The 25,931-nt window shown below is 35.9% G+C and overlaps 1 protein-coding gene across 3 annotated transcripts; it reads left to right on the forward strand.

Moving 5' to 3' along the window:
* Positions 1-4,492: 4,492 nt before the first annotated feature.
* On the forward strand, positions 4,493-22,097 carry LOC105035577 (uncharacterized). Of its 3 annotated transcripts, XM_019847372.3 has the most exons (15): positions 4,493-4,667; positions 4,918-5,022; positions 5,134-5,423; positions 8,854-9,028; positions 11,688-11,771; positions 11,859-12,100; positions 12,184-12,421; positions 13,119-13,198; positions 13,267-13,351; positions 16,781-16,912; positions 16,998-17,111; positions 17,966-18,013; positions 21,239-21,323; positions 21,536-21,592; positions 21,670-22,097. In XM_019847372.3, exons 3-15 carry the CDS (start codon positions 5,203-5,205, stop codon positions 21,807-21,809), a joined length of 1,701 nt encoding a protein of 566 aa, XP_019702931.1. In that variant the 5' UTR covers positions 4,493-4,667; positions 4,918-5,022; positions 5,134-5,202; the 3' UTR covers positions 21,810-22,097. The 3 variants fall into 3 exon arrangements, with proteins under 3 accessions (XP_019702931.1, XP_010909479.1, XP_073107588.1); XM_010911177.4 differs by lacking the exon at positions 4,918-5,022 and having other exon boundaries at positions 4,494-4,667; XM_073251487.1 differs by lacking the exons at positions 4,493-4,667; positions 4,918-5,022; positions 5,134-5,423; positions 8,854-9,028 and adding an exon at positions 9,037-9,060.
* Positions 22,098-25,931: the final 3,834 nt, after the last annotated feature.

Genomic DNA, 25,931 nt, shown 5'->3' on the forward strand with positions numbered 1-25,931 from the left:
CAGTTAATCATGCAAATAAAATATCTATGTATCAATTCCACTAATTTTCAAAATTACATACAAATAGCTCCTCTTTCTCTCTCTTGCATGCTCTTCCCCTATCTTGTTTTTAGTCTTGTGCATGCCTCAATCTAATTACTATTTAAGGTACATCTTTGAAACTAAACAGCAATAGCATCATCAGGTGTCAAGTTGGAAAGGGCCTAGGATTCTGAAGGATCAAACAATCTAATCTCTACACCCTACACAACACCAACCCCCCCCCCCCCCACCAAAAAAAAAAAAAATCTAATCAGTTATAGAAAAGCATTGTTAGAGAGCCAATCAACAGGCTATTGACTTTTCCACTCAGGTTGGAAGCAACCATGGAACCGACGCACTAATGAAGGTGCTCACAGGTGTCGCGGCAATTGTCAATCTCACGGTTAACTGTACGTTCCAACCTAGCTAATGTTGGAGAATCCTTTGGTTCACCGGTAGGTATAGCATAATGAAAAAAATATTAGAGAGCTTTGTAGATTTTTTTTTTTTCCTCATACGTTATATTTGACATTTTGCATAAAAAATTATCTATTATTTATTTTTACCGTACTCTCTTCCTATAGCTAGATTATTTTTTTTAGCTTAGTCATGATTCATTGGATCATTGCCTCGATATGGATCAATTTGATCACTGTGGATAGGGCTAGATTGGTCTAAGAATGAGATCTATTGCATCAAAAAATCAAATTTCATATCAAATTTTTAGAGACCATAATGTTCCCATATGATGCTTAATTAATGTGTTCTATGTTTTTGAAAATAATATAATTTTTGGATTCTATATATGGTGCCCCACTAAATTTCATATTTTGAGTTTTGAAATGAGCTAAGCAAACAAAATTTTATTTTGAAACCGACTTAAGCTTAACTCATCTTTCAATTTATAAAGAATTAAATAGAATGACTGTAAAAAAAAGTTGATGTAGAAGTTGATATCTATAAAATTTAGTTTATCATAATTATTTTTAAAAAAATTATGTTCTTGCTTAACTAGAAATGTAACTCAAATAAAGTAAGGCCCTCATTAGTATAAGAATGGGCTGTATATTTTAGTTTGTAAAAAATCAATGAAAGGATAGGGGACTTGGATCTTATTTTCACTAAATTTTTTATTTTTTAAAATTTTAAAAATATTTGAATTAAGCGGTGGAGGAAATTATTATTATTTTTTTTCTTCATCGTTGGGTCTTATACAACTAGAAGAGAGAGAAGATACAAAAAAAAAAAAAAAAAAAAAAAGCTTCAATGATTTGAAGAAGATATTTTCTAAATCATTAGTAGTGTTAATGCTTCTCCGAATGAAAAACTTTTCGATGAACAGGGCTTGGATGCCTTGGTATTAAAGCAATATGTCCTTTTAGTTTATATTGTAGTTGTGGCTTTTTAAAATCTTTCATATGCACTGCACATGTCAGATATTTGTGATATTTGAATGTCCAAGAATGATGCAACCAAATTACGAATATGAATCCTTTAGTAACTGAAAAAGCCATAGCAACTTGACTTTTAAAACATATTAATTCCTCTTCTCTCTCTCTCTCTTTTAAGAATTTTTAGCCAATTTCCTCATAGAATAGTATCCAAGAGATTTGAACTATGTGTTATACTGACCACAGCTAGAAGTGTCCGAAGCAAGCTTAATCCCCCCTTTTCCATGGCATACCATGGACCCTTTTCCCCGTTCAATCATGGTTGGTTAGCCATGACCACCTATTATTGCGGCCAATTCTCTCATCATCCGATCGTCTGAAATACACATCTGCAAGAAAATCCTCACTGATCGGAGATGCCTCCGACGGAGATCCTCCGACGGTCAAGTCAGAGAGGAGACTAGGCAACAGTGAAAAATCATAGGCTCAACGAGAGAGAGAGAGAGCTTGAGAGCTTAAGAGCTTTTCCAGAGCTTACCAAAACTGTTGCCTTATCCGTATTATAGTGGAATGCGGTATAGTCCCACCATTAATGGTGCAGACAACTGAAGGTTGTCAAATCGCCGGAGGCTATCAAATCGACGTCGGTTGTCAGGTCACAGGATTAACCATATCCCTGAAAGGACAATACCCAGGATGGTCGCACAGCATGTCCTTGACAGGACAACAGCCCATAGCGGTTGTACGGCGTTTGTGCGGACTGGCTGACTATATGTCGGTATTCGGCTGCCGGAATGTCGGTGATGACTCGAAAACACCGTCGGCTGATCTGGTGTCTTGTGAAATCGGACATCGGCTGCCACCCCGACAGTGAGTCGGTGATATGGAAACTGACCGTTCGACCGGTTGGAAACAGTATTGGTCTGTTTGGCTGGCATGCCTTCGACGAATATCGTCGGCAGTCATTATCGGAGTTGGATCCGATCGATGGGTAGAGTCGGACGACGGTGGACCGTTTCAAAGATAAATCGGTATATAGGGATCAGTCGATATATCTCAACACCTACCAGACAAAATTTTATATATGCCAGGCCTATCAAAAACCAAATGTTTACGGTGCCCAAAGCAATGATCAAATTGAACTCTATATTTATTACCTAGAATCAGTGTGTCTGCTTTTTAACAACATTGGCCTACCAAAAGATAGCCTAATGAACTTTACCGAAAAAAGATAGCCTAATGAAGGCCATTATGTCAACCATCATTGCTCAAACCATGCACGTTATCATAACTCACTCCCTGGAGTCCTCATAATTGCACTCTTATCCAGCTATTATCATTATTAACTTCAATAATACACATTCAAACAATCTAACACCACCTCTTTCGTAAACTTAATTAATACAAAGTATGAACTGGCTGGTGTTTTTCAATCAAAGAAAAAGGTTGGGTCCCACACTCATCTGCAAGTGGTCCAATAAAGCACACTTTGTGATGTGATCCTTATTTACACGAATTTTAGTGCAGATCCAATAGGCACCGGAGCATCAACCTAATACGACTCCTTTTCATCAATGCACATTGTAAGTGGGTTTTTGATGTTGCCAAGTGGAGGCGTGTGGGCTGTCCGATTCGTAGGGCCCTGTAACGTGGGGCTAATTAGTTGTTCCCTCTCATCCAGAAGCGCGTCAGGACCACCCCGAGTGCCGGCTTTTCCGGCATGGACGACGCGACGTGTCCGCACGTTCGCCGACTCCAGCCGTCCTCCAACGCGCAGCCACGTGTCCGCCGGCAAGGGTATACCCAATCCCCGAGGGGCGCCGCCACGACCTCGCATCGCGGGCATAAATGCCCGAGAGAGTTCTGTGCTCCGTCTCCCCCGTATTAACTCACAATGTCCTCTGAACCGTCCCAAGATGAGCACCGAAATCGTGTGAGACGCCAAAAAGCCGGCCTTTTGCCCAGTCGTGGAGACTTTCGGCGACGCGGAGTAGTATTCCTTTTCAACTCTTAAGAGCCGCCCAGCTGGAGCCCGCTCTCTCGCCAACGCGCTTTAAATTTCCTCAAAATTACCAAATTACCCTTACGTTATCCATCAGTTCGGATCCGCTAACTCCCGGTGAAGGTACCTCTTCCCGCATAATTCCGAACAGTTCCTCCTTAGGAGGCCCAAATTGTTCACCAAACACTTCTCCCCTCCAGGCAAGGCGGGGGCCACTGCGAATTCGTGACTTCTGGCTTTTTGCAACCAAGTACTCGTGAGTCGGGCCAATACCTCTCGTCTACGTGCTTTTCTAACCCCCCGAAAGAGAGGGCATTTGGGATCAGCCTTGGGCTCCGTACGGCAAAATTCTTTACGCACCCTGCGATGCAGAAAATCCGGCTTCTGTCTCATCCAATTGTCCGAATAATCATCATTTTTCAATATATATTTAATATTTATAAAATAATTTTTTATTTAAAAATTTTATATAATAAAAATATTTTTATTTTTTAAAAATATAATATATTTATATAATATTTTATATTATATAAAATATTATATTTTTTTAAAAAATAAAAATATTTTCACCATTTAAAATTCTCAAACGAAAAAAATAATCTGCAAACATTAAATACACACCAAAAATAATTAAATAAAAATATTTTTTTATATTATAATATTTTAAATTATATTATTTATAAAATATTATAATTTTTTTAAAAATTAAAAATATTTTTATGATATAAATTTTTAAATAAAAAATTAATTTATAAATATTAAATATATATTAAAAAAAATAAACATATGAATAAATGGGATGAGATGGTCCTCTTTATATTGGATTTGGATTTTCTGTGCAGCGCGGTGCACAAAGAATTTTTCTTGGGCACCAATAGCTAACTCGATCCGGTCCCTCAAAGTGAAAGGGTATTTTAGCGATTTTACTTGAACGAAAATAATGGCAATGTTTATTTGACAGTTTTAATACGTAGCTCTCGCTTCGGAAAGTTCTGAAGGAAAGTATGCGGTGTGTGGGATTAAAATAGGGAGTGGGAATAGAAGTTCGCTTTAGAGAGCGACCGGGGGTATAATTTGGCTTATCTTTTGTCGACCGCGTTCTAAGAGAAAGGTGGGGAGGAGGCGGTACAAGGCGTAGTTGCGGAGAGTCAAAGCGACGGTACTTCAGCTCGAACCGGTGGCCGATAGAGATTGAAAGGGGTAAAAAAAAAAAAGAAAAGAAACTCCCGATTGTCGACGATTTCGAGGTCCAGGTAGGGTTAATTTCTGTTCTTCTGCTGTTCGTACGATCTGTATTGGTGTTCTCGTCGCCGAATTTGCTTTGGGATTGTCGTAAATCCCGTTGGTTATTGTTTTCTTTTCCATCTTCTTGTTTTTCTAGGGTTTGATTTGTTTCAGAGGAGGCGAATTTGCGATTGTTGCCCATTTCTAAGTATTTTGTTCCAGATTTCTCGGTTCTTGTTTTGGAACTTGACTGTTCTTTTGCGATAATTCCGTTTCCAGATCGCAAAAGAAAACGGGACATATGTTGGGAAATTTAGTGTGAAATCTGGAGTTTTAGGTGTTGGTCCTGCTTAGAAATGCGATTTCGCGCTGGTATTAGATCAGGTTCGAGTTTTTGTCTTTTATGCATTAGAAGTCATGGGTAGTTTGATGTGCGTTTTTGTTGGTATTTGATTACTGTTCGCGCTGGTTTGAATGCAAGTTATTGTTTCTCAGCTGTATAGGTTAATATTTTGATCGCATACAAGAAATTGTGGTTTTGGTAACGATGGTGTTGTGATTGAGATGGATTCTGCGAGGAGCTGGTTCCAAAGGTTCCAACCTAGGGATAAGTCGAAGCCTAGGCCCACAAAGAAGATGGATATGGACAGTGGGAAAGATTTGCAGAAGCCTCCAGTCGATGATGCACCTTCAAGCGCTACAAAACAAAGGGTTGCTGCTGCAAAGCAGTACATTGAGAATCATTACAAGACACAAATGAAGTCATTGCAAGATCGAAAAGAGAGGTGAATTCCCTTTGCTGCTTCTTTCTTTCTTTTCTTTTCCCCCCTCCTTTTCCTTCATGGTTTAAGGGTTTTGTACTTAAGAATTGAATTACATGATGCACAAAAACAACAGAAGCTCATTGAAAGGAGTCTGATATACGTGAAAGTACTGATTATTCAATTTTGCATTATGTCATTTTTTTGCCTATTTATTGATCTCTATGATGGTTATATGGTTATCTTTCTGTACTGGGTCCTGTGAGTTCCTTTGGTTCAGGCAGACCATATTGTTGGAGGGTGCGCGTATTCTACCATCCTTCTCTTTTGATAAAATTAAGATATTATGCGAATTCATGTTTTTTTGTAAGTCAAACATAAATACTTTTATGACACTAGTTGTTTGGTTGCACATTGAAGTTTCATGAAAGTTCTAATCATGAAATTGGATGTGTCGAAATCATGTTTCTCTTTAGATCATCTTATGTCTTTCCACTTTATACCTTCTCATTTTAATGACCAGATACCTTGTAAAAGAGTCTCGATTTTAAAACTACAAGCAGAAAATATAGGAAAATGGCAAAATCATGCTTCTGAAATACGAACTTTCAAACTCCTCCCATTATCTTCGGAATATTCCATGTGTTTGACTGCTTTTTGGGTTCAGGTAGATTTGGTCTTCTTATGGAAGCGTAGGCTTGTGATTTTCCTATTGCCGTTGTTGTTATTTGTTTTGTTTAGTATGAGAGAATTCTCAGTACAAATATGGAAAAAATGTCATATGAAACGGCAAAATAGTTAAAATCCTTCAAAAGATGCATGGTATGTTCTATACCACAAAATGGAGACTAAGTTTCTACTTCAGAACCTCCTACCGTGCAAGGTGGACTTTGAGATTTGGAAGTGGGTTATGTCATATACCGCTTAACACATGATGGCACTTTCTCATCTCAAAATCCACCATTGATGGGAGGTGGTTCTGAATTGAAAACTTTATTCCTCTTCTCAGCTAACCTAAACCACATCCTTATACACAACCCTTTTTTTTGGCTGATTTTTGCTTTTATGGTAGTTGTTTTCATCTCATGGAAGCTCAAACTAGGCACTTGTTTATTGCCTTGCTATTTATTTTGATTGGTGAGTGAGGACATTTAGTATAATGGTAAATAAGTATATGTTGACTAAAAATTTATTGCTGTTAGTCAATTTATTTTATGAATCTTAAGGACATCATTGATGGATAATGCTCTAGAAGCAACTCTCTATCTTTTCTTTGCAGCTATAAGTTAATTTGGGAATAGGGGACTTCATGTCACTGCTAGAGATGTGATAGGCAGATGATGTTGCGTAGGAAAGAGAGTTGGAGTTTTCCAAGTTATAATAGACTTCCATATTGTGACTAAGCTTCCAGGTGAGTCAGTTGTTTGTTGGATTGTTAATGAGAATTTTCTTTTCTACCAATGACCCTCTTCCTCCCTCCATCCTTGCACATGTGTGTTTCCATGCACATGAGCTTCCTGAAGTCAAACTGTATGGTGTGGTTGACTTAATATTTTTGGCCCAACGGTGGTCTTCTAGCAGAGGAGATATTCAGTCTTATGTAAAGTCTTTTTTTCTTCCTATGGATTTGGGCCAGCCCACTCCAAAACCAATTCTGGATGGTTATGGATATTAGGCCTAGCTCAGCTTGTCAGTCTATTATCTAACTGATTTTATTCGCTCAATCTACGAATCTAATGGGATTTTCAGCCCATTCATTTAAATAGATCCTTAAGGTCTTAAATCTTGTGGGATAGGGCCGTCTTAGTTTCTTAGTGGAAAAGGACAGTATGCCATCCCGATGTCTTGCAGGACATCCTACCATGTTTTGAAACCATGTTTGGTGTACATTCTATGGAAAGAAGTTATGAAGGGATTGGAGTTTCCTTCCGTGCTAGGGCATCGCTTGCAATCATTCTATTTTTTTTTTTCTGGTCATTTGGATTGTTGATGACTGATGTCTTGAAGGATAGATGAGTTGGAGAGATAAGGGAGAATAGGTGTAAAGTATGCCTTGTCTTGCTTTGAAACTCTTGAATGTATAGCAAGAGAATACAAAAGGAAGTTGAAAAGACGTGCTTTGCCTAGAACTGAAGTTTACCCAACGCTTGCAGTTCATTGCCCATAATCCATATATATTTGTGTGATGGAAGTAGAGAGTAAAAGACACAGGTGCTTTACGGGAGAACTCAGTCCATGAATCTTGCATGTGTATGGGTGCCTGCATGTGGGGTTTGAGTGGAAGGACTTGATGTCAAGAGGTTAGTGCGAAAAGGTTCTTTGTGGATTCTAACTTTAACTATCCAACAGGGCAAACTTGTGATAGCTTGGAGATCTGTCTCAATGCTGATTTGACACCTTTTAGTGCGTGTTGTACGTATCCCATCTATCATAGTTTTTTAACTCTTATTCTCCATTAATTTGGTAACAATCTCCATTCTTCTGTATAATAACTTCTATAAAAGTAAATGTTATCTGAATGTCGTATCTCTGGACTATTTATTTTGATTGATGCCTTATATTACTTTCTTTCCATGTAGATTGCATTCTATATACTTTGTCTAGTTGTACTAGCTTTTAAATCTTTATTCTTCAAAGCTGTCTTTTATTAGTTATCATTAGCATTAAACCCTGATTTTTTCTTATTGTTATGTATTCAGTATCTTCTTCAAAATATCAACAGTTAGTTTGCTTATGGCAAGTTAAGACATATAAAGCTTAAATGTGACATTTAGTGTATTTTCATTATTATTGCAAAAAATAAAGGAGATAAGTTGTTTTTCTGCAAGTACTCTTTTTTCTCATTGAGAAGGTAGTCTTCATCATTGACTCTTTGGTAATTCAGCTACATTGCCCAATAAATTGCTTTTATTTTCTTGACTTTCATTTTCTATCTTCTTATAGATTGATATTGAGAGCTTACTAAGGTTATGCTAGTGATAGTTTGTTTGGTTCTGTACATCATCATTATGTTACGAATGGATCACTAAATATAAGTCACTTGAATAAAGTGGTGACTCAAGCTCTTCAATGAAGATAGATCACTCACAGGTGTATATATATGATGTAATGGATCCCATTACTTGCCAACATGTTTAATGCATCGTGAAACCTAGACCATCATTGTTTGTATGATTTTAATTAAAAATGGTTTTGTAAAGCGCTCATTTCCATTTTTTTGCATTTTAAAAATTTATATATTTCTCGAAGCTACTTTGCCAAATGATTTCATTATTTTTATTTGAATCCTTTAAGGTGCTGCCGTAGTATAGTATTTATATGTTCAACTTTTATTTCTAATAATGATAATTTAACTGACATTATCATCTTTATCTTCATCACTGAGTACACCACACCCCCAAAATATGTCTGGGTTAACTTGAGTAATTTTTGCTTTTCTGTGTGGTGATCTTAGACGCTGGATTTTGGAGAGGAAGCTTGCTGATGCTGATGTTTCTGAGGAAGAGCAAAACAATTTCCTTAAGCGTTTAGAGAAGAAGGAAACTGAATACATGCGTCTTCAAAGGCACAAGATGGGAGTGGATGATTTTGAACTGCTGACCATTATTGGAAGGGGGGCATTTGGAGAGGTCGCCATCTGCCTAGACTTCCTGCTCTTGTGGTTACTTCTTCTCATATTTTGTGTTGAATATAATCATATTTCAATTTTGATGTTATGAAATAATTCACTGTCTTCTAACAATCTGTTCTAGAAAAGATCGTTTTAATCGAGCATGATACCATATTACTGAGATATTCTTGTTGATATCGACAATTTACAATTTGATATATTTCTGCCACTATATTTCTTTTATCTGCCCGTGCTTTCTTTCCTTTTTTTTATTTGTGATAAGCATTGTCTGTGTTGTTTGCATCAAGATTACTTACCTTTCATGAGTTTAAAATTCTATGATGGATCCAGCTTCACCTTTTTGTGTAACTGTCCTGTAGTGGATGTTACACTATCATTCTGTTCAAAATGCTATTTTTTTTCTTTTTTTTTTTAATGTACAGTATTTTATTAGGAAGTATCAACTTTGTAGATTCTTGTGTATTGTAAATCTCATAGGGCGGTTATGCCTGGTTATGTTGACATGGCAACTATACCTTCCTATAATGCTGCTGTTTATGTTTTAGGTTTTTCTCCCCTTTATAGACAGTTATTATATTAGTATCTCTTTATGTAGTTACTTGTTTTGATGTTTACATCTCTCTTGATATGATGGATTTAGATTGTAAATACCCACTTATTTTGGTGGAGTATCGAAATTTTCTTTGTAGGATATAATTTTCTAGCACCAAGCATGTGCATTTTTATGTGAGATGTAAGATTGGTGATTTCATAGTTAAGGTCCAATTTCCACTTTCTTTATTTTTTTTAAAAATGAACTTGAATGGATCAATAGGATTCCATGAGTCTAATGGATGGAGCCCATTGGAGAGTTTGAACGCTTAGGGCAAAAGTGGGGTGGCTCCACAAGAACCCAAACAATGCACATTTTTAAAAGCAGATTTGAGGGCTCCTGGTGGAGTCCAATCCCTGAGCATCGGCATTATAGTAATAGAGATGATAGAATCCAGCATATGCAAGATCATGTGTGGGCATTTGTGATTGAATTAGAAAATGACTCACTGTGCAAGTTCTGCGTCATGCAAATGAAATAGTATGTTTTTAATAGAGGGGCAGTAGAGGGGGAGCTACAATTTTTCCCCTCTGGTGAGAGGTGTTCGTTTGATGTGGAGTGAGGACCTTATTTTGATGATGTATGATGGTTTGGTAGAATATTTATTTTAGGTTTACTGGATAAATTTTCTCTTATTTTTGAATGGTAGACCTCTTATGTTTCTTTTAAGGAATTAGCAGGTAGCCCAAAAGAGTGTGCTACAAAAGAGAGAGTATACATATGAATGAGAAGTTGGATAAAAGGAAAAAATTGCAAAATGAAAGGACAGGGGGGGGGGGTGCGTGGCGCAGAGAATCCACGAGATTGAGTGCGAGTGCGACTTGGCCTCTAAAGAAAGGAAACAATTTCACGTTTACTGAACAGTGGAGTGCATGGATCTTGTTTTATTTTTATTTTTCATTTTTGGAAAAATGGAAGCCTTTGCGACATCCTTTTGATGTGTATGGGGATGTTGGCCCCACCAATTCAAGAGATTTAGGCTCTGAGGCTGGCTTCAAAGCCTTTCTTGTTATATAATGATCTAAATCATTTATTTGAACAGGTTGGACATCAGCCTAAAATTACAACATGGGTCTGTGCTATCAAGATGATCTAACTTTCCCCTGCTTATAGAGTAGCTAAGTGTTGAATTTGATTAATCAAATTAATGAAAGTAGGGATCTATGATCCTATCATTTTATTACACAAACTTTTATATATAAGTGCACCATTTTAAATGTGGTGTATATGGCTTGCATATGTATGCATTATGTATGTGGTCCTTGTACCTACATTCTGCTACTTATGCAGTTGGGCTGCATATGGGTTGAAAATGGTTTGCTTAGCAGTTAGCATTCTACAGGCATGTACATTAGGATCAACATTGTGCAGCTGTATGCAACTACATATGGAGCCCTTTTAGCATTGTATGGCTGCATATATGGTCACTCATATACAAACCAATGCAATTGCAGCCGGTTGAAAGGCTAATGCATGGGTTGGATGTGGGTTTTGAGCAGGCCAGATACGTGTGTGTTTATTAGTTTAAGTTATTGCCAACAAGAACCAAGTACTATAAGCACTAATCATGACATGCTGTTGTTTTTCATATTTCTATTACTTATAACAAATATTGATCTAATTATTGTTTATACTAATTGTGAGGTGTAATTGTTATAAATATTTCGGTTAGTGATATGTGGTCCCTTTACGGCCACATACCCCAGCCACCTCTTAAAAGATTGGGGTATGACATATTAAATGGACATACTTGGTACGGTTGGTAGCATATAGGCTTTTGGAAAATAACCTATTTATGTGATTTCTATTTATAACAGTCCTCCATAGACATGTTCAACAATTCTTTGGTTATAATTTATGAGATCGATTTTGAGTTACATGAGTTATTTTGCTCTTTTTGTTTCTAATGCTGTATACTTTTATTGAGCCCTTTTAGTTCGCAAATTGAAAGATTAATCAACATAGGTTGTAAATTAGGGTCTGGAGTTTGATACCTTATACTGATTCGGAGAAAAAAATAGACTTTGCTGAGTGAAATTTCTTATCATTTGATGCAATCAAGCAGGTGAGACTTTGTAGAGAGAAGATCACTAGGAATGTTTATGCAATGAAAAAGCTTAAAAAATCTGAAATGCTTCGGAGGGGTCAGGTATCATTAACGGGTCAGCTGTTTCCCTTTTTTTTTTTTTTTTTTCAATTACCTTGATAATCTGCTGACTTATGTTTGTATTGTAAGGTGGAACATGTGAAAGCTGAAAGAAATCTTCTTGCAGAGGTTGACAGTGCTTACATTGTCAAGCTCTACTGCTCTTTTCAAGATGAAGAGTTTTTGTATCTTATCATGGAGTATCTTCCTGGTGGAGACATGATGACTTTACTTATGCGCAAGGACACATTGACAGAAGATGAGGCCAGGTTTTATGTTGCAGAGACGGTTTTAGCTATTGAGTCTATTCACAAACACAACTACATTCATAGGTATTCTTTTTGCGGTTCCATGTTATGGGTTTGCAACTTGTAAGAAGTTATACCGGTAGAAATTATTGTGCCTGCCTTTCCAGGGATATAAAGCCAGACAATTTATTGTTGGATCGAAATGGCCATATGAAGCTTTCAGATTTTGGGTTGTGCAAGCCTCTTGATAGCAGTAGTTTTCCAAATCTGAATGAGCCTGAATATGCAATGGGAAGAAATATCAAGCCTCCATTAGAGAGTAATAAGCAGCTGAGCACCTCTCCCGCACCCAAGCGTACACAGCAGGAACAGTTATTACATTGGCAGAAAAATAGGCGGTTATTGGTGAGTCATTTTTTTTAATTACTTCATGCTCTCCTGTAGCACCTAATGGTTTTAGTTGTACATGTAATATATCTAATGCTAAATTTGGGTATATCTCATGATTTGCATTAGGCTGTTTTACTTCTATGCCCCTGCAAAATGGCTTATTGCGTATTACCCATTTTTATGAGAAGAGGAAAAAAAATGCTACAAACAGTAGGTTATGTGAAAATGCATTAATAGGAATCTGTGATAAGCATAACCAAGAATGCCTTGCCCTATCTATTTTGATTGTTTCAGTAAATACTAATTCCTATTTCACCAGTTATAAGTTAACTAGCACAAACTGAAGGCCAAAGTTACTCTTCTATCAAGTATCTAGGCATTCTAGTAAGAGAACCATCGGTGTACTTTTCTTGTGCACAAAAAAGATGTTCTTCCAATTTTATCTTCAAACCTTGCTTGAAAGTTAAAACCTGGTCTACAAGTTCTTATTTGTACCAGCCGACATGTTCCTTGGTTCTTCCTGGTATAGGATATTATAGTTGATAGAATTATCATTTAAATGCGTACATTTGTGGACAGGATATTTTGACAAATGACAACCCTTTTGTATTTTCATGCTCGCACTTCATGTTTCATCATATTTCTTTGACAACCACGGGTGGGTATTAGCTGTAGTTCTAACATTTGTTAACATGTTCTTTTGTGATTACAGGCTTATTCAACTGTCGGTACCCCTGATTACATTGCTCCAGAAGTTTTATTGAAGAAAGGATATGGGATGGAGTGTGATTGGTTAGTTGTCTATTTTATTCAATGCTTGAACTTCCTATCGGTTTCCTGACTGTACATATATCTGTTAGGTGGTCACTTGGAGCAATTATGTATGAGATGCTTGTGGGTTACCCGCCATTTTATTCTGAAAATCCAATGTCAACCTGTAAAAAGGTATCCAAGTCAAGTTTACTAATTGCTTTGTTAGCTTTCTGGGTAATATGATTATTTGGGAATTTAGTACTGTTGTTTTAACTCATTATTTTTACTGCCGAACTCATATCATGGTGTATTTTCATGTGGGGACCACTGTTGGTTATTGTTCTAGTACTTCCTGACCATTACATTAATTCCTATAAACTCCCTGTAGCTCAAACTAGAACTGCAAATGAAAATCGTGCATGAAGTTTAATTTTGATGACACAAATTCGGGAGCATGAATCATTTTTCAAATATACCCTATCAACATTAAACTTAGCCTCACATGTCCATATTGACATGGCCTTCCATCAGTTGTCATGATAGATTTCCTTCTTTGACACTTGATAGTGGGAGTTGGGACCACCATCAACACATTTAACTTGCTCAATAGTCCATTATTCACCTGTTAAAAGATGCCTATAATTAACCTCATAACCGCCTTAAGGCACTTATAAAATCTGGGCCTCCATATTGGTCCCTTGGCATAGCAATTCATTTTTGTGTTTTTCTTCAATATCTGTCTATTTACTGAACAAGATATCCATCCTTTTGTGTAAAATGATGACAACTGTAAAATTTCTTCCTTTTGTGTGCTTTTACTGCACATTTGAAAACCATTCCAACACACTCCTGTTTCATAGATGCCATACCACAATCACCATGTTTACCCCGAATTTTTCAAATTTTTACCTTGTATCCCCAATTTTGCACCCATATTCTTTATTTGACTGCTTTGCACTGAGTTGTAGACAAAAAAATCGCATTAACGCCTTGTACCCTCTTTTCCTACAATGGCATACACCTACCCCTAGCTTATATGACAATTTCCTGCACCAACCTTAGCACTTAAATCTAGAAACAACACCATTCTTTTGTTGCTCTCACATTTCCCTTGACAAGTTAAATGTAATCACTCTTAGTATTTGTCATGATACACTTTCATATACCTTTCACTACCTCTGCCTAGTTTAAGCAACTCTCATGACCTGGTCTCAATCTTCCAATGTAAAAGAAACTAATCCTAGCCATTATTCTAAAGGGCTTTAATAGGCAGGTTGGTGGCCTAGTGGCTCTCTAGCACCTAGGTGCTATGCAAGCACCCAGATTTCAAAGTGCCTTGAAAGTAATAAACTATAAAAGCAAATAAATAGAGGAAAAGAGCCTGAATGATTTTAATACAACAAATGAAACATACCATGTCAAATAAGATGTAGTAAATCAATGACAATTATTGACTTGGAAATATTCAATCCTAACTTCTAAATCAATCTCAAGTTCTCAACATTCAGACTCAAAAATGATGGAGAATGTTAGGCTGGGCACTTAGGCAGCCTGTCTAGGCTGCCAGGGCTGTCCTTTAAGACAGTGATCCTAGCCAATGTCTACAGCTGCAACTCTAAACCCATGTCAATTATACAGTCTTCCCTCTTCCTACACTTTAAATGACTAGAACTACCTAGCAAAATATTTGTCCTATAACACATTGCACAACCACTTTATTGAAGAACTCCAATTCTAATGCCTGGCATTAATAACCCACTGATTGTACTAAAGATAATCTTACATTCTCTCTCATAGTCTATAAATAACCCCATCATCCTCGTCCTTCTTTCTCATGTTTGAGAAACTCATAGGAGAGAAACCACCTTAATGCAAAGTATCCTTTGGCTTCCCCTCTTTCTTTAGCTTAGCAATTATTTATTGTCTACTCTCTCTCCGCTCTGAACTCCAGAGAAGATGCTCAAAAAAAAAGTAAATAGTGCATCAAAATTCTAATAATAGTAAAATCCTTGGCAAGCTAACTATAACTCTATATATCTGTGGAAAATCTGAAAAAATAAGAGAGCTCCCTCGATCCAGAGATCCTTCATGAGGCAGAAAATTCCTTCTAAAATCTTAGCTTCTCTGGGTAGGTTCTCCATTTGCCTCATCATGGTAAATAATTTCTCTAGTCTTCATAAGATATAAGCGGAAATCCATTTCTTCAGTGGAGTGTACCACTAAAAGGGCTTTTCTTATATCCATAGGATATAAGAAAGATGCATGTCGTTATCTAGAATTCCTATGCAGGGCCAATTTGAGAAATCCTGTAGGATATGGTGGAATAGGCTAGAGAGAGAGAGAGGGGGGGGGCGGGGGCAGAAGGAAGGGAGGAAGTGGGAGAGGGAGATAGATAGTGCCGGGATCCTGCAGGGATCAGGCCCCATCTTCCTCCCCCTCTCTCGGCCTATCTCACCAGATTTTTCCAAACAGACCTGTAAAAGGCATTTTATAGAACATGACTTATTCATTTTGAGTTTATCTATCTCTTTATGATTTAGTTGACTTGATTTTCATGATTTCATTGCTGGTGCTTCTCCATGACTAATATCTTTTCACCTTTTTTTCCCCCTACAAGAATGCCTACTTTGGAGGCACTTACTCTAGGCCAAGTTGATCTCTTTTGGAAGCTTATATATCTTGTTCTCATAGTTACATGAATCTATCCTTCTCCTATGAGTTTCCAGTATCATGTGCATGTATCTAGTGACCCTACTTGCTAACACTTCAGTGGTGAACCATAAGATGCCTCTCTGCAAAATTGAAATTCCGCCTGAGGTGACTATTTTGAGAACCATTGTTTGGCATTCAGTTTTCTACTCTCAAAATCAAGATTCTAAATACCAATACCGAACCCTATGCCATTTTTCTATTGGAATGGTGCGGTATGAGTACTGATTTTATGTATCGAGACTGATAGCTTCAAACAAAAAAAAAAAAAGAGAGAGAAGGAAAAAAAAAAAAAGAAAACTGTAGGTATGCAGTGGTACATCTGTAAGGTACCATCGGTACACACCAGTGTGGCTAGTGGGAATTTGGTATGCAAGGTTTCAGCATCTTGGCATCTATGCCAAGGCCGGTTTCTTGATGGTACAATTCGTTAGTAGTCATATCATCCCGTTCTGGCGGTTTTTTAATCCATGCTCAAAATCAAGACTTCTATTAGGAAAGTACCCTAAAATGTAAGATAATGTAGATTTGGTATTTTCCGAAAAGCTTGGAGAAGTGATATCAAATTAACATATGAAATTCACCAGTGATGTAATTTTGTTGCTCCAGAGTATATTAAATTAATATGGTGCTTGCAATAGCATATGTAAGTTGTGCATGAGAATGCTTTGGTCAGTTTTGCGGGGAAAGATATACCTGATCAATGACAAATGTCCAGGGATTAGAATTCAAATGTTCTAGAGCTTGTAGCAATTGATTTAGACTTTACGCAGGGTCCATGAATGTGAAGACTCTCTTGATTTTCAATCTCAATCTCCATCTCCATCTCCTGCAATAGTTGGGTACATAGATAGAGTTTACTATCTGAGCCTGGCTTGTTATCCTATTGTTTGCCCACTTTGTGTCTTGCAGATTGTAAATTGGAGAAATTACTTAAAATTCCCTGAAGAGGCAAAGCTTTCACCTGAAGCTAAAGATCTCGTCAGCAGACTTCTGTGCAATGTAGAGCAAAGGCTTGGAACCAAAGGAGCCCATGAAATAAAGGTTTGCATTTATCAACATATCTATTCCTATTAGCTTTCTTTACTGTCTGGTGCAAGGTTGATACCAGGATAATGGTCTACTTTAGGCGCATCCATGGTTTAAAGGCATCCAGTGGGATAAACTGTATCAGATGAAAGCTGCTTTTATACCAGAGGTTAAAGATGAGTTGGATACTCAGAACTTCGAGAAGTTTGAGGAGGTAAGGCATTCTTCATGTCGGCTGAATGTGTTTTTTTTTTTTATTAAAGAAAAAAGTCTATGTATCCTCATGTATTATGAATTACATACACAACCCATTATTAAACTCTTGACACATTACATCTTTAATACCTTCAATATTTTTTTTCTGTTTGGGATGCTTGCCTACTGTGTATTTGGGGCCTATCATTTTGCCTTTGTTACTTTGAATAGAAATTGCTTCCTTTCTGTGTATGCATTCTTTGCTTTTGCTTTTCAATTTCATTCACCAAGTTTTCCAACGTTCCCTTCTGCATTTTTATTCTTTCCTGCTGCTAAGAGTTGTTTCATATTCGGTGTTTTTAACCTCCAGAATGGTCGATTCTAGAAAATTTATGCAGTAGTGTGTCTTGTTAGTAGCATTTCATGGAATGAAATGCAAGTTGCCTGACTTATCATTTATTGTTGGTAGGGCAGGAGAATGCCTGCATGATCATGTTTAATCAGTTGTGATGGCCTAATGACCTTTGAGTGTTGTAATAACTCTCAGTTTGGACTTTGTATATCAGTGGTATAATTAGGTTTAGAACTTTTACACCAAAGTGACGAAACTCTGGGTTTGCAAGTATATTTGTAGTTCTTTCATACTCAAAATTTTGATTTACGGATTTTAGTTCCCTGGTCTTGTAATGTAAACAAGTGTAAAATGATTAAGACAATGATCATAAATTTTTTTAGAAAATGTCTCTTCTATTTTTATGTTTCTTGTAATTTTTTATTTAATTCAAAAAAATAAAACCAGTATTTTGGCATCTTCTAAGAGCATAGATTTTAGTTTGTTCTGCCTAATTATAATTTGTTAATATCATGGTTCAGACTGCAGCACCGATGCAAACTTCATCAAAGTCTGGCCCATGGAGAAAGGTATGTTCCACTTATTTTGCTTTGATGATGTATACAGGACATGTTTGAGTTATACTAGTCATTGCACAATTCTTGTCCTTTTTATCAGTTTCCGTGAAGTGTTTATAGGTGGCCATATTTTGAAAAATTGAATGCCATTTTATTGAGATTTCTTGTTTCTCAAACTATGTTTTTCTCCCCGTTACCTCATAAGGCACGGGGTTTGAATCTAGCAGATACTAAAAGCTTTCTGAGAACCATTCATATTGCTCTTAGGCATGAAGAATTTATTAACTGTAGCTTACTCTTAATAACATAGGAACAGTATTAGTAACATTAATATGTTTTTTCTATATATACATATATATATATGTATGTATATACATATATATGTATCTACACACACACACACACACACATATACATACATATGTATGTATGTATGTATGGATGTATGTATGTATACATACACACACATATATATATATATGTATGTATGTATGGATGGATGTATGTATATATACACATATATGTACGTACGTATGTGTGTGTATATAAATGACAAAACTAAATCCATTTTACTTTGAATCGTTATCTTATATTTCTTTTTACATGTATGTATGTATGTACATATATACATATACATACATATGTATGTATGTATGTATGGATGTATGTATGTATACATACACATATATATATGTATGTATGTATGGATGGATGTATGTATATATACACATATATGTACGTACGTATGTGTGTGTGTGTATATAAATGACAAAACTAAATCCATTTTACTTTGAATCGTTATCTTATATTTCTTTCACTGTTTGATCTGATTCAGAATCATGCCCTCAATCATATTAATATTGGTTAGGTCCTTTGTCATTGTCTGTATGTTCTTTTAGATTTTCCATCATCCCTCTAGCCCTTTAGATGTTCCATCATCTTCATTCATGTTTAAACCTTGCTATATCTTGGGATTGTTTCATGGTTAAATGTTCTTTGTTTGGAAAAATTTTGAACATGGTTGAGATTAAGAACAGTTGTGGATAATTTGCACTTCCATGTGGAAGATCATACTTCTATTGGTGGACTGGCATTTGGTAGATGATAGAAAGGCCTGCTGGCTTGGAGATAAAGATCTTTAGTTGATGACACACGTCATATTGGGATATCATGTCCTTTATTGCATGCCTCAGTTGCGAGCCTGTGTAACACGTGAATTTGGCTTGAATCTAGCACTTGACTGTATTTGCATAGCTTGAGTTTTGAACTTGATGCTTTTTACATGTGATTAAACCAGTTAGAGTGAGGGTGACCTTGTTGAAACTTCATTTGACTTTTACTGATGCCATAAGATTGTCATTTCTAGATGAATTGACTATGTACTGGTGAGGAAAATTTGAGGATTGGCTGGATTGATAATTCAAACGTTACCCATCAAAGAAAAGACAAGATGAGCTTCACCTACCAAGGGTTTACTTTGGACATTCCATTTGCTTCTGCTTGTTCAGATAGGTGGGCCATTGTGCTCCGTCTCCCTGTTAGCAGAGATAGATGACTTTTGATGGCTTACTACAGTAATCAAGCTTGTTCATTGCAAATTCAAACAATTGATGTCAGTTGGAGTTTGGCAAAGTAGGCATCACCTCTGAGATTATGGTAGGAAAAGTTATACTCTAATTACAACTACAAAGACTGTTATTTTCAAGTCTGATACAGAGCATGTTTCTAGAAATGGAAATCTGGGACAACCAAGTTTAAGAGTACATAGTGTAAGGTTATTCTGCTCATATTTCAGTTAGCGGCTTTGTTGTTCCATAGATCATACCAAGGTGATAGTTTGGCTCCCTTGCTTGTAGTTGGCAGTTTATACTCTGGAAGTATTTACAACTTGGTGAGGTTTTCCCTTTGGTATATTGGCATTTGGTGCCACCACACTGACCCTTGGCATTGTTTTTTGGTGGGAGACCACAAGTGGGAGGGTGAGTTTGGTAGTTAGGCATTGGTTCCTTTAACATTCTCAGAGATACTGATATAAAGATCTTCTTAAGAAACCTCCAAGGAAAAGGAATTTTGAATTCTTCTATTTTAAAGAGGTTAAAAAGAAAGGTACACCTGGTACCGGTCCCATACCGGTGCCACCTTTTTACTGTTATGCCCAATATGGGGGCTGGTTTGGTATGTGCATCATATTGCCTGATTTGGTATGTTGTGGCGTACCTCATTGAAAAGAACTTAGCATGGAGGTGAACAAGAAGATATACCGGACCGAGGATTTTTTGATGCAGTGTATGGTTTTTGAGCCCTGTTGTTGTTTTGTCTTTTGTGTGCTGTCTGTTGATATTGCGTGCTTGGCCTCTATTGTTGGTAAGGCACTTCCTTTGTTCTTCTCTGTTCACCTAGTAGTCCTCCCTCTAATTCATTTCTTATGCAATCCCTACTTCCCCCTACAAGGAACAAGTGTCTGTCACATGGATTTTATTCCCTCAATCCAGTATGGGGATGGGGTTAGCTTGTAGACAATGAGCCTATATTCCTTGATTTTGAATAAGATGGTGGCGATTTGTTGGGTTTTGAAGAGCACGCTGGATATGTTAGATGCTGGGTTATAGAATGATCTTATCTTGAGGTCTTTCTTCAATTTCGTCACTGTTGCCTATACTCTTTTATATAGTTGAAGTTTGCACATGACATTGAGTTGTAGCGTATAATAACAATAGTAAATTGAATGAATATAAATACATTTAAAAGAAAATTATTTAGAGTTACGTGCTTATAAATGTGAATATGTTAGCAATAATAAGAGGCAACATGAAATCAAAATAAAACAATAAAAGGAATAAAAAGTCTGTAGTTACATCGTTCAGCTTCTCATGTTACCACTAATTATGTTTTGAAGTGAATTAGTAGCAATATTTGACAGTTAATGCAGAAGGGCATGACATTCCCTAATCAAGCAAAGGTGCTATTAGGAACAAAATGGTGACTTATAGGGACTTTGAAATTAGACAAAGTCTTAGGATTGTTAGGGATACTTTACATGCAAAAAATAGATAACCTGATTAAGTTTTGTAGGACATTTGTGTTAATAATTTGCTATCTAGGATTTAGGATTTTTTTTTTTTTAATTGACAAGCAATGGTGTAGGTTGTAGTAGTCTGATTTTGTAATATTTTAGTGTTATTAAGCTTTCTTCGTTGGTTACACTGAACTAAATATTTCTTTCTTCCTTTTTCGCAGATGCTGAATTCCAAAGATGTGAACTTTGTGGGTTATACTTACAAAAACTTTGAAATTGTGAATGATCATCAAGTTCCAGGCACTGGTTGTCCTCTCTCTCCCTCCTTTCCCCCCCCCACAAAACCAGCACCGTCACTTCTCCCCCCAACCCCCACCCACAAACCAAAAAAAAAAAGAAAAAAAAGAAAAAGGATAAATGACAAAAAAATGACACTCAAGATCTCATTTCATAACATCTTCAAATTACTATGTTTTATTGCCTTGAAATAATCTTATTTTAATCATTTTAATTTTCAGTTGAGTTGAAGAAAAAGTGTAACAAGCCAAAGAGGCCGACCATCAAATCATTGTTTGGTAATGATCACCATTATAATTCTCACTTGGTACTTGTTTTCATTACTAGATCCCTTGCTGAATGCATGTAGTTGCAGAGTCAGATACGTCCGATCAGCCAGCCAAGGGAAGCTTTCTCAACCTGTTGCCAACTCAATTAGAGGTGTCTGAAAGCCTTGAACCGTCTCCTCATTCCAGCATTTCTTCTCCAGATCAATCTCAATCTCGACATAGATAGTGAAAAGAGTTTCACAAGCTAATTGTTAATAGTCAAAGCAAATTAAAAGGAAATGAATTTCCTGTTTTGTTATACTGTCCAGTGAGTTTTTGTAACCCAGTTCATTCCATATGCTTTCGTGTTGAACCTTCCATCCCTCTTCCATTACCCTGGAGTCAGGGAAGGTGAGGTATTGGTTTGGTTAATTGTGCAATTGCTGTTTAAGGGTGGAATTAGATTCTTTAATTCTTGTAATTTGGATCTTTTAACTGATGGAGAAAGCTTAATATCGTTCGTATTTAGACTCTATATTAGTTGCAGTTGTAAGTGGATGTGAAAAGGGCAATCACTTTCTTTTGGGTAGCACTTTCAAGGAAGCAGTGTACAAGGAGCAGTGTATGAAACATTATTTGAAGGAGAAATTTGAAGATGCACTGAATCGGTGTTGAAGTTGTATTTAGTCGGACAAGTCGATGGCCGCTAATATTAGTTCTCTTTAATTGGCTCATCTGTTCTTTTGGCATATCTGTTCTCTGCTGTTGGCCGAGGACTTGAGCTGCATCTGTTTTGCTATTTTTTTAAACTATTAAGTCATTTAAATCAAAAATTTATTTTATTAATCATGATCTACTTATGTTAAATATTTCGGAAATTGAAAATCAGTATATGCTAGCGCTTAAATCATAGCAACATGTTGTCTTGTATCATTAAAACCATCTATTTTTACACCAACGCCAAGCTGATGCAATAGCTTGGAAGGATGCGTCATTGATTGTCAGTAGTTAAAATCTTTTACTAGAAAATTAGCATTATTTGTTTTCTCTATACCCATGTGCGTGCATTTTGGTGTGCTCATGTGTGTGCATGTAAAATTGCGTTAGTTCTGTTATTATCAACTATTTCTGATGAACAAAATAGTTGTTATACTGCGCGAGAAGTAGTAGTTATGTACTTTATATATATATATATATATATATATATTTGCAAACGCATAGAGAAAATAAAGAGATCGGAGGAGGGGAATAAAAAAAAAAAAAAAAAGAGAGATCTGGGCGATATCAAGGGATCCTCTCTAGCCTGATGGGTGTGAACACAGGATTTTTTTTATAATAATTATTTAAAAATTTAAAACCAAAAATCTAATTCCAAATAGATGGGAAAGGCTGACATGCCCCCCTCTTAGCTCAGGAGTGTCGTAAGTTAGTACTTGGATATGTTAAGGGCGAATTTACATCCAACCTAATAAAAAAAAGGTCTGAGACTAGTCTTACACAGTAAACTTCAAAATCCTCATCATGGCAGTCTATTATAAAATAAAATATAAAAAAGGGGGCCCCATCCATCTTATCTTATTCTTGAAGTGCCCTGGTCTTTGAAAAAGAAAATAAGAAAGAAAGATGATACAAATTTTGTTTGTTTCTCTAAAGTCAAGTCGGAAAACTTCTACCTTCCATATTTCTTCTAATCATAATGTCCAATACATAATAAGTACTCTCATGAGAAACCTACTAGATATTTATTGAGTCTTCAGATTATTTTTTGAGAAACAATTACTTTCTGAGAATAGAAGAAATTCTTAAAAATATTAATATGTTAACTTCAAGTCTAGACATAAGCATACTTTCTCTTTAATTAACAAAAAAAATGAAACTTCTATAATTTACAAAGATTTTCAAACCATAAATTCTAGCCAATCCTCTCTCTAATCTTCTTTCTTTCTTAAATGCCAACACTTTTGCACTGCACAAATCATAATTCTTTTTCATGCGCATGGCATGTACCTATATATTGAATAGTAGTATTTTTTTAGTCCATATGTAATGCAAGTGGAGAAAATTCCTAGGCATTTGATTTTGGTGTAGTTATAAAATATATTACCACATGAGAGAATATATGAGAGAGAGAAATAAGTGGAGTTTTGGGTTGACATTGTGAATTTTTTGTTTTTCTGTTGAAGGGCGAGAGTCGGCTAAATTTAGGGGTTTTGAAAATTCAGATTTGGTAAAAAAGTCTACTATATGATAGGATTGAGAGTCCAAAGAGAACGAGTTGCTAGGTTCAAGTAAATATTTACATATTGATGGTTAGTTCCAACTAATTCTCTCTTTTTCAGTATTGGGCTGCCAAGTTCAATAGGATTTTGATTTTTTCTCTCCCTAAAATATCCATTCACTTTAAATAAATCATAAATCAACTCCCACTCTTTGACGTATCCAATTTAAACCCTCTTGCGAGTAAGGGCCTGTTGTAGTAAAAAGAAAAAAAAAATCTTCTCTATTTCCTTTTGATTCTGGGGTAAAGTTTCTTACAAAGAGTTTTCTTACTTGCCTATATTTTCCTTCTATTCTTCTTCCTCTTGTAGGAATCTAGATGACACTCATCTATATTACAATGCTTATAGATGGCTTCATGTCAGCGAGTTGCATCATGATGTTGCCATCTATAAATTCTTTTTAAATTTTACTATTGGATTAGATTGCCCATGCATAACCACACTAAGCAAGCCTCTATTTCTACATGTAGAGTATTAATGAAAAATGATCCGATCAAGAAGAAGAAAGATTTTCTTCAATTTGCTCAACTTGAATGTCTCAAAAAAATTGAAGAATATAGAAGAATTATGAAAGTAGAGCTTAAATCTTATTTTCTTTTATTGATTGATTCTCCATACAAATTGAGGTATATAGCCTCATACAAATTGAGGTATATAGCCTCTGTTTATAAGAGTGAGGTTATCTCTTGCATAATCTGAATAGAAATTTTCTTCCTAATTTTTGAAATAATTTTCTAATTTCTAAAAGAATATCTATTTTTGAACATTTGGGTTAGATTTCTCTTCCTAATATGAATAGGATTAAGTCTCTAAACAAATGATTAATATAAAAAAATCATGAAAAATATTTAATTCTTATACTCGACTTCTATATTAATTTTATCTTTTATTGCTTTACCTAATACTTCACATATTGGAAGATAACTTTTGATAAAAGTCTCCTCCTCTCAAAGAAAAAATTTCGATTGGACCAGCCAACTTCAAGTCTCAAATGATGGAATTTTGGCTCGATTTAGGCCCTCAGAAAATTGGTCCAAAGTTGTAGATCTCAAAAAAGATATCTATTAAAAAAATAAAGATCATTTCAATCAGATATCGTATGACCAAGTTATACCTCTCAAAGTTCAGCATACGATTCTACTTCCTCATACGATGGATTTTGTTTTTAGATTCTGTGCAGTCTTATTAGTAGTGGTTAACACGATCTATGTCTAATCTAATAATCTTTATGGATATCTCTAGTGGTTAAAGTGGTTCAAATCGAGCCTATTAATCCTTCTAGATACTCATAGTGGCCAAAGTGATCTACATTAAGTCTGTGATCCTTCTGAATATTAGTAGTGATCAAAGTAGTTTATATCAAATTTGATGATCCTCCTGAATTTCTGTAGTAACTAAAATATTCCACATCAAATTTGATGATCCACTTGGATCACAAAAGTCTAATTTTGGAGGACTAATATAAATGCTAGATCATTAGGGCGACATTGGAAAGTGATAGGGTGGTAATAAAGAGTATATTGCAACGTGATGTTGGCCATACAAGTTTATCTTGCTTTGTAACTTGATTTGGTTATGCCATATAGAGGTTAAGATCAAGAAGGATGACGAAGCCATCTTCTTAGTTCTGGATAGAAAGCATGCACCTTCTCAATTACTATCTTGGTTTCAAGCTTTTTCTGAAAAAATATGAGATATAACTTTTGTTGATTTAGAGTTCATAACTTTTTATCAAAAAAAAGCTAATTATTTATATTTTTTTATAATTGTTTGTTGCCTCAGCTTTGGACAAAGATATTTATGAAGAGAATTCAAGTAGCAACAAAGATATGTATAGTTAAACTTTATTAATGAGGGAGATATTGAAATCCACCCCCTCTTCCCTCTTTTTTTCTCCCGAGCATATAGAATGGTATTTTTCTAATCTTTAGAAGTTAACAAAGCCACCAATCTAACTCTAAGTCCACCATTTTGAAGTTTCTAACTTGAGCACAGGTTTGGTTGACTTAGGCTCAATCAGGTTAAGTTGGGCTTGGTTGACTTAGGCAAAAATGAAATACAAAGATATTTTAATCAATTCAGATTTTAAC

Source organism: Elaeis guineensis, chromosome 2 (assembly GCF_000442705.2).
Source record: "Elaeis guineensis isolate ETL-2024a chromosome 2, EG11, whole genome shotgun sequence".
Classification (NCBI taxonomy): domain Eukaryota; kingdom Viridiplantae; phylum Streptophyta; class Magnoliopsida; order Arecales; family Arecaceae; genus Elaeis; species Elaeis guineensis.